Genomic DNA, 14,416 nt, shown 5'->3' on the forward strand with positions numbered 1-14,416 from the left:
GCTGGCTGTGCCGGGGCGCCGCGGGCATGGCCGGAGGGCGGGCGCGGCTCCTGCCCGCAGCCTCCGCCCGGGCGCAGCTGAAGGGGAGCTGCGGGGCCGGCCTGGGAGGGCCGCTGCCAATCGGAGCCGGAGCGAGGGAAGGGGCGGGCCGCGAGCGAAGGGCGGAAGGGGAGCTCCGCTGCCGAGCCGCCCGGGGAGGAGGAGAGCCGGGCGGCGGCGGCGGCGGCGGCGGCGCGACAGCCTCTGGGCGGCCGGGTCGGGGGGCGCCTGCGGATCGGAGGGGCGCGGGGCCGGGACAGCGTCCGCAGGGAGACGGGCCGGGCCGGGATGTCGCTGGGGCAGTGCGCGTCGCCCGTGGGGCTGGACTGCTGCAGCTGCTGCCTGGAGCTGGCCGGGCGCGGCGGCCTGGAGGAGGGCCCCGAGGGCTACGAGAGCGGCGGCGGCGGCAGCCCCCTGGCCAGCCCCTTCCAGCAGCTGCGGGAGCAACTGGTGCGCGAGAACCTCAACGCGGACAAGCTGAGCCTCATCATGCGGCGGCAGGACTCGCTGGAGCCGGTGCTGCGCGACCCCTGCTACCTGCTCAACCAGGGCGTCTGCAACGGCAACATCGACCAGACCCTCCTCTCCATCCTGCTCTTCTTCCACAGGTGGGAAGAGACCCCCCCCCCCGCCTCGCAGGCAGCAGGGGGGGCGGGAAAGGCTCTGTGCCTGAGCCTGGAAGATGTGTGGCAAGTGGAGGGGTCCTTGGCTTCCTCTGGGCGCTGCCAGCTTTACGGCTTGGCCTGCACCAGTCCCTGCAACCCGGGCCACGGCCAGGAGTGCCAAGTGCTGTCCTCGGCCTGCCCGAATTGGGCATGCTCCGGGCAGAGCTAAGCTGCTCAGTGGGTCCTCTCCTGCGAAGGAGTGTCTGGAGGTTCTCTTGTTGACCTCCTGACAACGCGCAGGTCCCGCAGTGTTGCAGTCCCCATACTGCAGCTGAGGGTCGGAGGGAGCAGCCTGCCAGGGTCCCTAACAAGTTTGGGCCAAGGCAAGATTTGAACCAGGGAGGCCTCTGGTCCAGCTGCTGGGCCGCACTGTGCTGGTGAGGGGTTTTGGGGTGCTGAAGTCCCAGAAGCACCGCTGTCATGTCTCTGCCACAGCCTGACTGAGACTCCAGTTGCCAGGACCAGATCCCAATCTGCTGGGGCTAACTGGGGTCGGGGAGTGCCTTCGCTACCTGCTGGAGAGGGGTGTGTGACCTGTACCGTAGAGGAGCAGGGAGAGCTGGATACTGAAGAAGGGCTACTGCTCTGCTGGAATGCAGCAGGCAGGCTGTGGGGGAGAGGTCCTCACTGCCAATGGAGGCCTCCTCCAACTGGCCACCTTTGCCCGCCGGCTGCCTCCAGGGGCACTACTGGTCAGGCACTGACTGCAGGCCTCTCCCTGTGCAGGGCACACCTGGCACTCTGCTGCTCTTGGCTCCGGCCCTGGCTGGCTGCTCTCCCCTTGTTCCCTGCGGTGCCACCCCATGCATGCCACTGGCTCTGCTGCCTCCTTACTCAAGCAGCTGGCGCACGTGTGCCCACGTGCCGTGTTCAGGCAGTGCTGCTGATGGTCACCCACACACATGGCTCAGGCCTGGGGGGGGGGGGGAAAGATGCTTGCAGGTGCTGGGAGGGGCTGCTGGATATGGGTGGACTTTTGGGGCCTTACATAATCCTCGGGAGGGGCTGGGTGGGGAAGGCGCATGCCAGCAGGTGTTTCTGGTGGTGTCAGCAGGAGGCAGGCACGAGCCGCAGGGCACTCCTTTAGGCTTGGAAATCGCTGCCCCGCCTTCTCCATCAAAGGCGGCTGGTGCTGCTGACTCTGGGCTGGGCACTGCCAGGCAGCCTCCAGAGAGTGCCCAGAATAGCTCCCCAAAGAATGAGTGGAGGCTGAGCCGCGGCAGCTGCATCCTGGCACCGCACAGGGAGGCGGGGAGGGGCCCGTGGGGGGCCACAGCAAAAGGTGCCTGCTGGGAGGGAGGGAAGGTGCCCCTTCCCCTTTCTGACAACACAGGCAGAACCTTCACTCTTCTGTCAGAATAAAAGTTAGCACCCCTGCACAAGGCAGCCCCCCTCCCTCCTGTTTGACAGCTGTCCCCCACAGATGCGCAGGACCTTTCTCTAGGAAGGAGAGAGCTGCTTCTGCTGGTGGTGGCTCAGCCTCAGCGGATGGCTGGGAGGGGGCTGTCTACCTGCCTGCTTTCACTTTCTCTCTCTTCCTCTGGCCAGAGCAGGGCCGCTTTCCTTCCGGATGAGGAGCTGAGGCCCTTGGGCCCTCTTTTGCCTCCCTGGTGAGCTCTTGGGCCAAGGGGACTGTGGGAGGCTCCAGCAAGGGACCTCCTGCTGCTCTGGGGCTTCAGGCTGTCTGTTGGGCTGCTCTTTGGGGCTTCCTGCAGTTGCCCAGCAGCCACTTCTGGGAACTCCCATCTGTAGAGGCACTGGAGAAAGTGCCCCTTGTCCTGGGCATATGCAGAGCAAGCCTGACAGCTGCGTCAAGGGAGTGTTTGGGGTGACATTTGGCCCACTGGATTATGTGGGTCTTTGGGTGTGCTGCATCTTTGGGTCCCTGAGGTAGCCAGTAGCCGCTTCCCCAAGAAGGGGGAGCTGGCCTGACCCTGCTGGCCGGAGGGAACCTGTGTGTTCCAAGGGAGTCTGTCTCTGAAGGCCAGGGGCTGGGGGCAGGCTGCAGGCAGGAGGGCAGCACTGCCTGCATGGGCTGCCGGTCAGAGTCCTGACTGCACCTGGCGGGCCTCTGCTCGAGAGGAGATGCTGGGCTAGGTGGGCCCCTCCAGACCTCTCCTTGCCGGGCTTCTAGGGTTGTAATGCATCGTTGGTCTTTTGAGAACCGCAAAGTGGAAGAAAGGCAGGGCTGGCAGTCTGCAGCCTCCAGCCATGTGGCCAGGCCTGGCGTCGTCACCTCCTGCAGCCTGTGGCAACTGGGGAAAAGGGACAGTGGCAGTGAGGGGCCCTTCTGTGAGGAAAGGGCCTGCTGCTCCATGTGGCCACAGGCACTGCATGGTCAGCTCTGAAGTGGCTCCCGCGTGGGCCCAACTTGGAACTGTGCGATCAGAAGCTGAGCGCAGTGCTGGGGATCGTGCCCCACGTTGGCTCCCTGGCCCGTCCCTGCAGAAGCCCATTTGTCAATTTGGGGAGGGAAGCTGCAGCTGCTCCTCTGCCTGGCAAGGGGGCTGAGTTGTCCACCGCTCACCCAGGGTGACTCAGAAGAGCCTACAGGCTCACTGTCTGCTCAGGGTCTGGTGACTCCATCTGGGCAGTGAGGTGGGGAGTGCGTGGGAACCGAGAGGCAGGAATAAGGAAGTGGATGCCCCAGGTGACCAAGGGGGGAGGTCGGGGCAGAGATAGGGGCCATCTGTTGTTTCTCAAGTGTGTGTGTGTGTGTGTGTGTCTGACATGCAGGGAAGCAGCCATGGGGTCACACTAGTGTCTGAGGGCAGGGGGACCTTGCCTGCTCGACCCTTCCCCTTCTGCAAACCCCCACACTGGAACATTTGCTTTCCTAGCAGAGGAGCTGCCTGTCCACTGTGGCCCTCCTTCCGCACTCACAGTGTGAGTGGTGGAGACACCTGCTTCCCTCTGCATCCAGACTCTTACACGTGCCTTGCCTGGGGTGAATTTTCACCCCCCCCCCCAGCTTGTGAATGGCTTGGTCTGTGTCTGGACTGGCTGCATCCAGTCGCTCTCCAGACATGGAGACTCAGCAAGGCCTGATGCCTGCAGGCACTCCCTGTGAGGTGATTGGCACAAAGGGAAGGTGGTGAGACTCCCACCATGTGTTGCTATGAGATGGTTCAGCGGTGGAGCCGGGAGGTGCTCAAAGGAGAAGGCGGCAGGCAGTCTGGTGAAGCAGCTCCAGTGGCCAGAGCGGCACTCTGGTGCCTGAAGAACCAGAGGCATTTCAGGGATACGTTTGGCCTGTTTGCTGTGCCCAGGAGAGCGAGAGGCCTGCTGCAGACCTCCGAAGGGGCTGTTGGCCCCTGGCAGCTGGGAGCTCCTCCCAGGCGAGGTCCAGCTTTGGCTGAGATGGGTCTGGACGCAGGAGCGGCCTCTGCTCTGTGGTGCCTCCACTGCCCAGGGTCCAAGAGGGAAGGCGGTCTGGCCTCCCCCAGCCAACAGGGCTCCCCTCTTGTGGAGATACTGGCGGGCAAGCCAGCCAGCTGGCCAAGCAGTGCAGGGGAAATGCAGCCCTGAATCCTCTGTTGAGTCTGGAGAAGCAGGAAGCGTCTCAGGTTCAAAGGTGCAGTTGAGCCCTCAGAGAGGAGGAGGCTTCTGTGTGTGGAAGGAAGACAGGGTGTCTTTGGGGAGTGTGCTGGGAGTGTGTCCTGCCTGTGCCAGCAGAGTGCTGTTTCCCCTAAGGAGTGCACTGCCCAGGAGCTGGACAGCTCTCTGCAGAACAAATGGGGCTTCACTTTCCCAGGAGCACGGAGATCAGAGTCCCCACCCCCCATACCTGCTCCGTCCGTCACCACACCCTATTGGAATGGATCTGGCCACTCCCTGGGTGCACAGACAAGGCAGCAAGCAGGGAGTTCAGCCACTTCCTTCCACATGCCTGGTGCTTGGCAGTCTGGCGAGCTGCTTCGTCTAGTGGGAGGAATGCAAATTGGTGTGTTCTGCAAGTGGCCCCTGGGTGCACCCAAAACTCTGGCTTGCATTCCTTCAGCTGGGGAGTTGGCTTTGCACCAGATCATCTCCTGGGTATTCCAGGCAGGACTAAGTAGCTCACCCGGCTAGAAGAGAACTGGGAGAGCCACAGTCCCAAAGACACCTAAAGAGTGTGTGGGGCTTGGAGGGGGGGGGGCAGTGGAGGCAGAGCCTGGGGACAAATAGTTTGGGCCTTACACAGGGCAGCCAATCCTGCTGGCCTTCCAGAGCAGCAGGTTTTTTCCTTGCGCGCTCCCACCCGTACAGCCTCAGTTTCTCATGCATATGATGGAGGCCTCAGATCTTGGAAGGTTCTGTAAGATTGGAGGCTTGTGGTTACACAAAGAACCACAGCACTCAGGGCTGATTTCAGGGGGTGGCTGTGGAGAAGGGAGGGGTTGGCTTAGTCTCTTGCAGAAACACAAGGAGGAGTCTTTTGGTTTCTGCAAGATGAGCAAACATAGCGTGGCAGTCAGATGAACAAACATGGCATGACAGTGTGCACACACATGTTCAAACTATATATTTTTTAATCATAAGGACTCGAGACTTGATTTTAAAAAGGAAATGGCAGCCAAGACTTTTGGGCAGGAGAATCCCGAACTCAATACCAATTGCTCTAGTTGCACAAGACACCCAGGCTTAGGCCTGACTACTGTCAACTGTGCCTGTTTCTGTCGCAGTCATGCCTGGCCAGAGTTAGCCATGCCTTTGTGATTGATAACAATTCCCCTGCAGCTGCCTTTGAGGCCCTGCAGAAACTTCAGCCAGGGCCAAGTGCAGCACAGGGCTACTGTCTGTTTTGATCCTGCTGCACCCTTCCTGCGCCAGCTGTGTGGGGCCCCAGTCCTATCCAACATTCCAGTGCCAGTGCATTGGTGATGCAGCCTCGAGGTAAGGAAACACATTTTCCCTTACCTTGAAGAGGTCTCTTTGACTGCCCCGCCACCACAGGATGCAGCACATGCCCCAGTAGCATGGCTACATAATTGCTGGAAAGTTGGATAGGACTGGGCCCTGGGCTGTCATTGCTTCTGGGGCAACTCAAGCTGGTTAAAAGCTCTGGAGCCTGAGACGGCTTCGGGCCTGCATTCCTTGGGAACAGCCTGCCTGTCCCCCTGGGGAATCCCCTTGCTCTCTGTTAGTGAGGGCATAAGGGGGTATCATCACACCAGCCAAGAAGGAGGGGCAGGCTGGGGGGATGAGGTATGGGGAGAGAAAATAGGAAGCCACCCCCACAAAGCCTTCCATTGACAGCTCTCTGCAGTAGCCACTGGGGCTATAAATAGGAGGCTGTTCTGGGGCAGTGGCCTTAGCTGGCCTCTGCAAGGAGAGGCTGCTGAAATGCCCCTAGACTGCAGCTTAGTACTCTAGTGACACAGAACTAACTGTCCCCGCCTCAGTGTCACTTGCAGGCAGGAACTCTCCGGCAAAGCAAAATCCCTGCCAGCTCCCGTCACTGGGCTTCCTCTGGGTCCCAGACAGTCCCTTGGTTCCTCTGCACGCATTGGGGTTCCACAGGTACCTTACTGGCGGCAGTAGAAGAGGCAGGGCTTGGCTGTCAGACAGCCAGGTTCAGAGGAGGGAGAGGGTCTGTTGCCAGAGCCCAGGGAGGACAGCCAGCTCTGATGCAGCTGAACCACCCGTAGTGAGGAGACGATTCTCAGCTCACTTCCTTGCCCCTTGCTTTATGCAGTTTATTCTGGGACAGAAGGCAGTTTTTCTTGGTTCAGGATTCAAGGTCCCTGAGCACAGAATGATTTCTCTAAATAAAAAAAAAAAAGCAGCTCTCTATTAATCATCTATCTATACACTAATAATCAACTTAGGTGGCTGAGCGCCTATCAGTTTGTGTGCACAGCAGGGCCAACCACAGATGAGGTGGTGGTTTCTGCCTGCTTGGGAGCCTTCCGGGGTGCACAGAACGAGATCAGTTTACAAACTAAAACGGATAAAAAGCCAAACAGCCTGATGGGGGCTGAGTGCACTCACTGACCCCCCCCCCCCACAGTATTGGGAGGGCTGGGAGGAGTAATGCAGAAGGGCTTGGCCTGTGTGGCCCAGCTGAGATGCGCTGTCTTGTCACCCCTCCCTCAGCCACGGCAGGTCACGCTGGGGGTCTGACTGAAAAAGTGGGCGAGGGTCTTTGTCGGGGTATTGCAGACTGGGGGTGGATGGGAAGGGCTCTCTGGCAGTGAGCTGCTCAGCTAAGACCCCAAAAACTGCTCTGACAGAAGGGATGGGGGTCCTTGCTCCAGAGCCACAGGACCAGGACCAGGTTCCCAGGAGGTGATATCACAGCCCCTGCTTCTGCCAGGCCACTAACAGAGAGAGAACTGCCCTCTAGTCCGGAAGCAGTGAGTGTATCTTGAGACTGCAGGCAGCCTTCCTTCCCAGGGGCTGCAGGCTGGTGCCTCCTTTGTGTTCCTTTTGAGACTGGTCCCCAGGGAACCATATTCTTATTCCTCTTGTCATGTTCAACGCTCTGAAACACTTTTTCCCCCTGCTGGGGGGAAATGGCCTATAAATATGAGGCTTTATCAGAAATGTCCTGACAAGTTTGAGCCAAAGGGTCCAACCAGACGCGATGCTAATCTCAGCAGTTGGGCTGGCTGGCTGGTTTCTTTCCACAATAAAAATAGCGATGGGGCTTATGGGCAGCTCAGAATTTGAACTGCATCTTCAGGGAGGGGGTGGTTTAACTCTTACTCTGCAGTCCAGATGAGAATGCCCCCCCCACTCCACTAAGCCAGGTGGTGCCAGTGGAAACTTCCCTCCTAGGGCTTACAGCAACTTGGGGTGTGCGTGTTTTCATTTGGACCATTGTGCAGGGGAAAGAGTTCAGTGTTCCCCCCACCATGCCACAACCCCTGATAGGGCTCCCCCCCCCCCCCCATGAATCACTATTTTGATTCAGGGTAAAAAGAAAACTTCAAGCCCAAATGATGCATTTAGTGCTGCATCTAGTTTGATCCTAAGATTTCAACATACTGGTTTTTGCTCAGGTTTGTCATGGAGCATTTTGCTAAAGAACATTAAAAACATGTGCAAGAGAAGCACCCTGCAGGCCCCCTGGGCTCCTGTAAAGTGGCTCAGGACCTGCCAAGCGAGACTCTGGTTTGGCTTAGAAAGGGTGGTCCCTCTTGCTGTACACTGAGTCTACAGGAAGTGAGTTGGGCTACGCTAGGCTGTGCCCATCGCACTTTTAAAAAGCAGTGTGTTGCTTTAAGGGACGGTTGAAAGAGCGTGTAGGTAACAAAACATCCCCTTGCGCCTGTTCTGTCTCCAGGCCACCAGCCTGTCCCTCTCCAAAGCGGTCAGCAGGCCAAGAAGCTTTTCCGCCTGACTCCAGAGAAGTCCCACTGACGTGCACTGCAGGCGCTGCTGGAGGGGGCATGGAGGAAGGCTGCTGCTGCACGGGCCGGCAGGAGGGGAGCTCCTCCCTCGCAGCGAGGCACGCAGACAGCCATGCTTGCGGAGCAGGCCCCTCCCCGGCCTGTACTGGCGTGCCAGCAAGCCGAGGACTGGGAGTACTGCCAGGCCTCTATCAAAGGCAGCAGCCGCCCAGCAGCCGGAGAGGGCAGGCGGCCAGCAAGTCCCTGCCACGGGCGCGAGCGGGGCCGAGCAGCCGGCTTGCAGAGAGCGGCTCGGGCACTTCCTGGCCGGTGGGGCAGCGGGGGCAAGTCCCTTGTCTCCTGCCCCTGGTGTGGAGGGGCAACGAGCGGTGCTTGTCCCTGGTGAGCAAGAGGGCCGCAGCCCAGCCTTCCTGGGCGCAGCGGGCCTCCTTCTGCGTCAAACGAATCACACTGTCTTCGCAAACCTCCGCGCTGTGCCGGGGGGCTGAGGCTGCGTGAGGGCGAGTGGCGCAGGGGTGGGGGCCCAGCCACGGCTGCACAAACCCAGAGCCGCATCAGGCACCTGCAGGGCCCCCCAACGCCACGGGAGGGGCGCGCCTGCCCCTCTGAGAGCCGGCGCTGCTCAGCCTGCGAGGGGCCGAGCAGAAGTTCCGCGGGCGCAGTGGAGGCCTCCAGGTGCGGGACGCGGCGCTGGGGTGGACAGGCGTGGCCGGGCCGGGGCCCCACTCTGCGCCACCCACCGTCACGCAGCCTCGCCCCCCCCCCCCGAAGCGAGGCGGCAGCAGAGGTGTGCAGACCTTGCCGTGCCTCGGGAGGAGGGGCGCGCCGGCCGCCCCCCAGCAGGAGGGGCAACGCCTCGCCCGCAGTGGGGACCTGGCCAGGGCACCCCTGCAGCTCGGAGGAAGCGCTGGGCGGAGCCTCGGAGCACGCGGCTGCGGCGGCCGCCAGGGGTCCCCCTCGGCCCGGGAGAGCTCCGCGGCCGTTGCCGAGGCAACGCCCGGCGGGCACAACAGCAACACGTCTGGGCTGCGCTTATGCAACGCGCGGGCGGCCCCGACAGCAGCGCGCGCTCCCGACGCCGCGGCCGTGCAGGGGACGAGGCACGCTGCTGCGGGCGGGGCGGGGCCCGCTGGCCTGTGGTGACGTCACGGCTCCTATATAGCGCGGCGGGCGGGGCGCGCGGCTCAGTGTCTTCCCGGCGGTGGCGCGTGCGGTCCATAGTGGAGTGCAGAGAGCAGAGCACCGGGCCCGCAGGATGAGCACCGACGTGTACCGGGCGGCGATGGAGCTGGCCGTGTACCAGCTGCACAACTGCTCCATCTCCTTCTTCTCCTCGCTGCTGGGCGGGGACGTGGTCTCGGTCCGGCTGGACGACAGGTAGCCGCGCGGGACTGCGGGTGCCCGTCCTCCCCTGTTCTCCCCTTCCCGCCCCGCCGGCGCTCACGCCCTCCCTTTCTCTCTTGCAGCGCCTCCGGGGCCAGCGTGGTCGCCATCGACAACAAGATCGAGCAGGCCATGGTGAGTGCCGCGCCGCCGCCTTCCAGGGAGCTCTTCCCGACCCCAGGCGCACTCCGGGCGTGGCCGAGCCAAGCGGAGCTGCTGGCCCTGCAACGGGAGGCTCGGGCTGGAGTCTTGTCCGCACTTCCCTGGGAGCAAGCCCCACTGACTCTAACGGGACTTACTTCTGAGTAGGCATGCATAGCTTGGGTTCCCATCCCGTCCACACTTCCCTGGGAGTAAGCCCCACTGACTCTAACGGGACTTACTTCTGAGTAGGCATTGCATAGGTTTGGGTTCTCAGAAAGCACCCCCCAACCAGGAGCTCTGCAGAATAGTGCTGTGCGGGGGGGGGGGGCGTTGTCTGAGTCCCAAAAGCAGCCCCAGGCACCTGTGGGCTGAAGGGGAGTGGGGGCTCTCTGCACTGATGACTCGCAGGTTGTACTGTACAGCTGGGAGGAGAGATTAGGCCTGGGTTCCTATCGCCTGCAGACTGAGCTGTGGTGAGCCTGGTGCCTTAAGGGTGCCTGCTCTAGGATGTGTTGGAGACCCCTGGGCGGGGCTTCTCACCTACAACTCTGTTCCTCCTCTGCAGGATCTGGTCAAGAACCACCTGATGTATGCAGTGAGAGAGGAGGTGGAGATCCTGAAGGAGCAGATCAAGGAGCTGGCAGAGAAGAACTCTCAGCTGGAGCGTGAGAACAGCCTGCTGAAGAACCTGGCCAGCCCTGAGCAGCTGCAGAAATTCCAGTCGCGGCTGCCGCTGGAGATGCCCGCCTTCCAGCAGCAGAGCCCTGGGGCGGCTGCACCGGCCCAGCACAGGGCGGGCTCTGCGGTGTAAGGTGGCTCTGTCTGTGGGGTGGGCAGAGCCACGGAACTCTCTCTCTTTGCATCTCCTTGACAAGCAGTATCCTCATCTCCTCTGGAGGACCCTGGCGGCTGGTGGACGGCCACTGCTGCCATCGTCACGCTGCCCCGAGGGGGGCCCTGATTGGTAGCCAGCCCGCTCAGGCCAGCTATGGACTTGCCCCTGCAGAAGGGGACACAGGCGAGGTTGTGTGGCAACCTTCTGGAGAGAACTGTGTGTTTGGGAAGGCCCCAGCCTTGTCGGCAAGAGACTCTGCTGGGAAACAGCAAGCCGGCTTCCTTTTGCACGCTGTGTTTGTGCAGGGCAGGAGACACCCTTGCTTGCTCTGGACTGGGGGAGGAGTGGCACCTGCTGCCCCTCTGCTTGCCTTTGGACCCGGAACCATGCAGGAGTTACAAGGTTTTGCCTGTTGAGCTCCGACCCTGTTTTCCCCAGTTGTCTAGCCTGTGGCTCGAGAGGTACGAGAACTGCCTTTGCACAGACTTGTGTGCTGCCTCCGTGACCATGTTGGGGTTTTTCGGGGATTCGGGTTGACAGCAGACTTAGTGCCATTGAATGGAACCTGCAGAGGCTGTGGCCTCCTGTACTGTTGACCTGTGGAACTTTGCCTGCAGACAAACCCCCTGCGTGAGGGGGAGCTCAGTGCCAGAGGCCCTTGGCTCCCAGGCTGGTGAAGGAGACAGGCAGCAATGCACTGACTGGGCTCAGGAGGAAGCAGCAGGTCAAGAGGAGTCTCATGAAGGCTGGCTCCGGGAGCCACCCTCTGCCCTCCTCCTGTGAGAAGGGAACCTGCTCCTCTGACATTCTTTGATGATGTAACTCTTGAGACATGTTGCAATAAAGTCTACCTTTTTATACATATACCCAGAAACTGCTCTCTCTTCTTATTGAAAGGAGCTGCTCTGCACAGAGGAAGGCTACAAAGTGGGGAGGGGAGCAACCCAAGTGGGGCAGGAAGAGCTGATGGGGGGGAATGCAGAAATGAAAGCTGGTCCTGCATTAGAGCAGCCCCCCCCCCATCCATCACCTCCTGGGGTAGTGTCTTGCATGACATCATCTCTGATGTCTGAAATGGTGGAGTGTGGCAGAAGTCCCATCATGGAGACGGGGGAGGGGGGTGTGCTGTGGAGCCTCCCAGGCCCCCTTTTCTGGAAGTGGGCTGTTTATCTGCCCAGTTGTTAGCAATGAGCTATTGAGAGGGGTGGGGAGGGTGTGTGCCTGGTTGTTAGCAGGTACTCATGCTTCTCTGCTTAAATGCAGGCATGCCCAAACACGTGCCAAGGTGGCATTGGGGTGTGATGCTAGTGGAGGGACAGGTGTCTCCCCGGAAGGGTTGGGGGGGGCTATGGTGGCATGCTGGGGGGACTATTAATTTGGCCCCACTACATGGCCTTTCAGTGTTACCTGTGTGAAGACCCTCTCTCCTGGAGGGCCTTTTATTTCACTGCATACCCCAGAATCAAGCATTGGAACCTCCCTTGGCAGGTTTGTGGCATCCCCTGCCTGGAGTCCATGACTCCAGTGGGATAGGATAGTTCATGGCCATCGTCTTGGCACGTTCCACAAGGTGGTTTCCAGTTGACTTTCCATCGACCTGCTCTGGCACACAGTTGCTACCAGGATGGCACCTTGTGGCTGCCCAGAGTTTGCAGAGAATTGCCATATTCTTTGCAGGTACTCCAGTTGTTGCTTCCTACACACGAATGCAGTACAGGCTCTCAGTGCAACCTGTGGGGCATCCTTTCTGTGTGTGGCCTGCAATCACTCTCTTGAAAACAGTTCACAAGCAATGGTGACTGGATGTGTTTCTTACTACAGTGGGACTACTAAGGGGGAGATAAAGGGAGAAGGGGCCCTGGGATACTGAGGGTTTTCCTGAAGCCTGTTCGGTGCCAGGACAGTAAGGGAGACTGCTGGAGACACGGGCTGGCTCACTCAGAAGGTGCAGTCCTTGGCCTGGCAGCAGCTCTGTGGGTTCTCAGTTCTTTCCTGCCACCTGCTCCTTTTTCACTGCAGAGATGCTGAAATGGAGCCTGATGATACTAAGTGCAGAGCATGTGGTCCTGAGCTGTGCCTCCTCTGGCCTGTGAGTGCCAAGAGGTGCCAAAACCTTACATGAAGAATCCAAAGAGCAAGATGCAGCAGCTCCCTATCCAGATCAAGCCCAGCATACCCAGTGGGAATCTCAATGTTCTGCTGCGCCCCCACTCTGGAGACTGCAATGGTGCCCCCCCCATATTCTCCCAGCTGCTGGCCAGTCTGGCAGGGTGATCCAGCCTTCCCAGCAGCTGCCTGTCTACTTCTAGTGGGGGAGGGGGGCTGCCTGTGAGGGGGGAAGGAGAAGGCCACATCTCTGGGCAACAAAGGCTCTGCTGAGCCATGGATCTGCCCCCAAGGAGAGAAGGGTGATAGCTCTCTCCCCCCCCCCCACAGCTCAATGGCCTCAGTTGGTTGTGCAGCCCCTGCAAGGTGGCAAAAAGTGCCAACAGGCCTGGGCTCAGGAGGGGGCCGGGGCTCCTTTATGTTCTTGGGGTGCTCTCTTGTCACTCAAACCAGCTTGGGCTTTGGGGCTGCTAAAAGTCGTGCTCACAATCAGGGCCTCGGAGAGGAATTTTATCAGGGGGTACAAAGTTTCTTTTGGGCCCCTTTGCAAAGGAGGAGGGGTGAAACCGAGCTGGGGAGCGTGGTGAGCAGAATAGGGGCAGGGAGGGGTGAAACAGGGTGGGGGGAGGGTAGAGATGGTGAAACAGGGTGGAGGGAGGGTAGGCCCTGCTCGCAATTCTGGGCAAGGAAACTGCCTTCTTGAGCTCAATTCTAGCACATTCTCGTGGTGCTTAGGGGACCATGTGCTGCACACTTTCCCCCTTGCCCACAGCATCAGATGTTGTTTTGTATCCTAGCTGTGGGGAGGGGGGGTTGTTTGGCTTCTCCTGGGCACTTGAAGATGCAAGGCAGATCTAGGCAGGGATGGGGGGAGGGGTGATGTGCTGGCGCATGGCTGGCCACGCCTGCAAACGGTTTGTTTCATAAAACACAGCAATGTGGACTGCAACTGCAACTGGTGTTGCCAGGCGTGGAGTGAGCCTGAGCCAGCCAATGGCAGCCGGCACAAGGCTCATGTGACTTTGCCGGCTGCCTGCACATGTCTCCCCACGAGGGTGGCAGGATGCCCTACGTGTGCTGCTGTTGCTGAGCAGCTCTCATAGCAAAACTCAGCAACTGCGTCAGAACTCCTGCTTTTGCATTTCTGAGCCTGGCTGGTTGTCTAGGAGACTGTGTGGGCAACATGTGCCAGCTGTGTTGTGACTGCCGCCACTCAGCAGAGCCGGGCTCCCTCCTCTGTGCAGAGGCCTCCACTTGTGGCCAGTGTGGAACAGAGCTTTGTTTGAAGGTGCAACTAACAGCATGGAGTTCAAATATAAATCTGGAGTACAGAAAAGAAAAAAGGGGGGGGAATAAAAGTCAAAGACCAGGCGAGTTTATTTCACTGGGTTTATTTCAAAAATTATCACATAGTAATGAGGGAGCCAGTGAAAGTCAGTCGTTGGATGTCCCTGCATGATTGGAAGAGAAAGCAAATGTGGACTTTGCTGAGGCAGAAGAAAAGAAACACAGTAGCACTACTCAAAGTAAAGGAATTATTCTATTCTGATAAATGTTTTCATTTATTGAAGTTTCAATCTTGCTCATGCTAAGTTAAAACTGTTGATTAAAAATGTTTAAAAATGTAGTCACATCTGGTTGGTAGAAAAAATTTAGGAACCCAATTAGGCAGGGCTGAGAGAGATCCCCCCCCCCCCAGAGCAGCTGCCAGTCACTGTTTACGGTCCTTAGTCACGTAGATGAACCAAGGGGGTGACTCAGTAGAAGGCGCTATAAATGTTCACAGAGCAGATATGTGCTCACCCCTCACCACCACCACCAGGCTTCCAGCTGGCCACGCAAAGGCAAGACCTGTGCTTGGTCAGTACTGGAAGCACAGGGGAGGTGCGTGAATCCCCCCTTCACAC

At 59.5% G+C, this 14,416-nt stretch overlaps 1 protein-coding gene across 2 annotated transcripts; it reads left to right on the forward strand.

The window, feature by feature from the left end:
- The first annotated feature begins 244 nt into the window (after positions 1 to 244).
- Positions 245 to 11,269, forward strand: TSC22D3 (TSC22 domain family member 3). Of its 2 annotated transcripts, none has more exons than XM_066640250.1 (3): positions 245 to 647; positions 9,508 to 9,559; positions 10,134 to 11,269. In XM_066640250.1, exons 1-3 carry the CDS (start codon positions 328 to 330, stop codon positions 10,377 to 10,379), a joined length of 618 nt encoding a protein of 205 aa, XP_066496347.1. In that variant the 5' UTR covers positions 245 to 327; the 3' UTR covers positions 10,380 to 11,269. The 2 variants fall into 2 exon arrangements, with proteins under 2 accessions (XP_066496347.1, XP_066496349.1); XM_066640252.1 differs by lacking the exon at positions 245 to 647 and adding an exon at positions 9,215 to 9,418.
- Positions 11,270 to 14,416: the final 3,147 nt, after the last annotated feature.

This window comes from Tiliqua scincoides, chromosome 12, assembly GCF_035046505.1.
Source record: "Tiliqua scincoides isolate rTilSci1 chromosome 12, rTilSci1.hap2, whole genome shotgun sequence".
Classification (NCBI taxonomy): Eukaryota; Metazoa; Chordata; class Lepidosauria; order Squamata; family Scincidae; genus Tiliqua; species Tiliqua scincoides.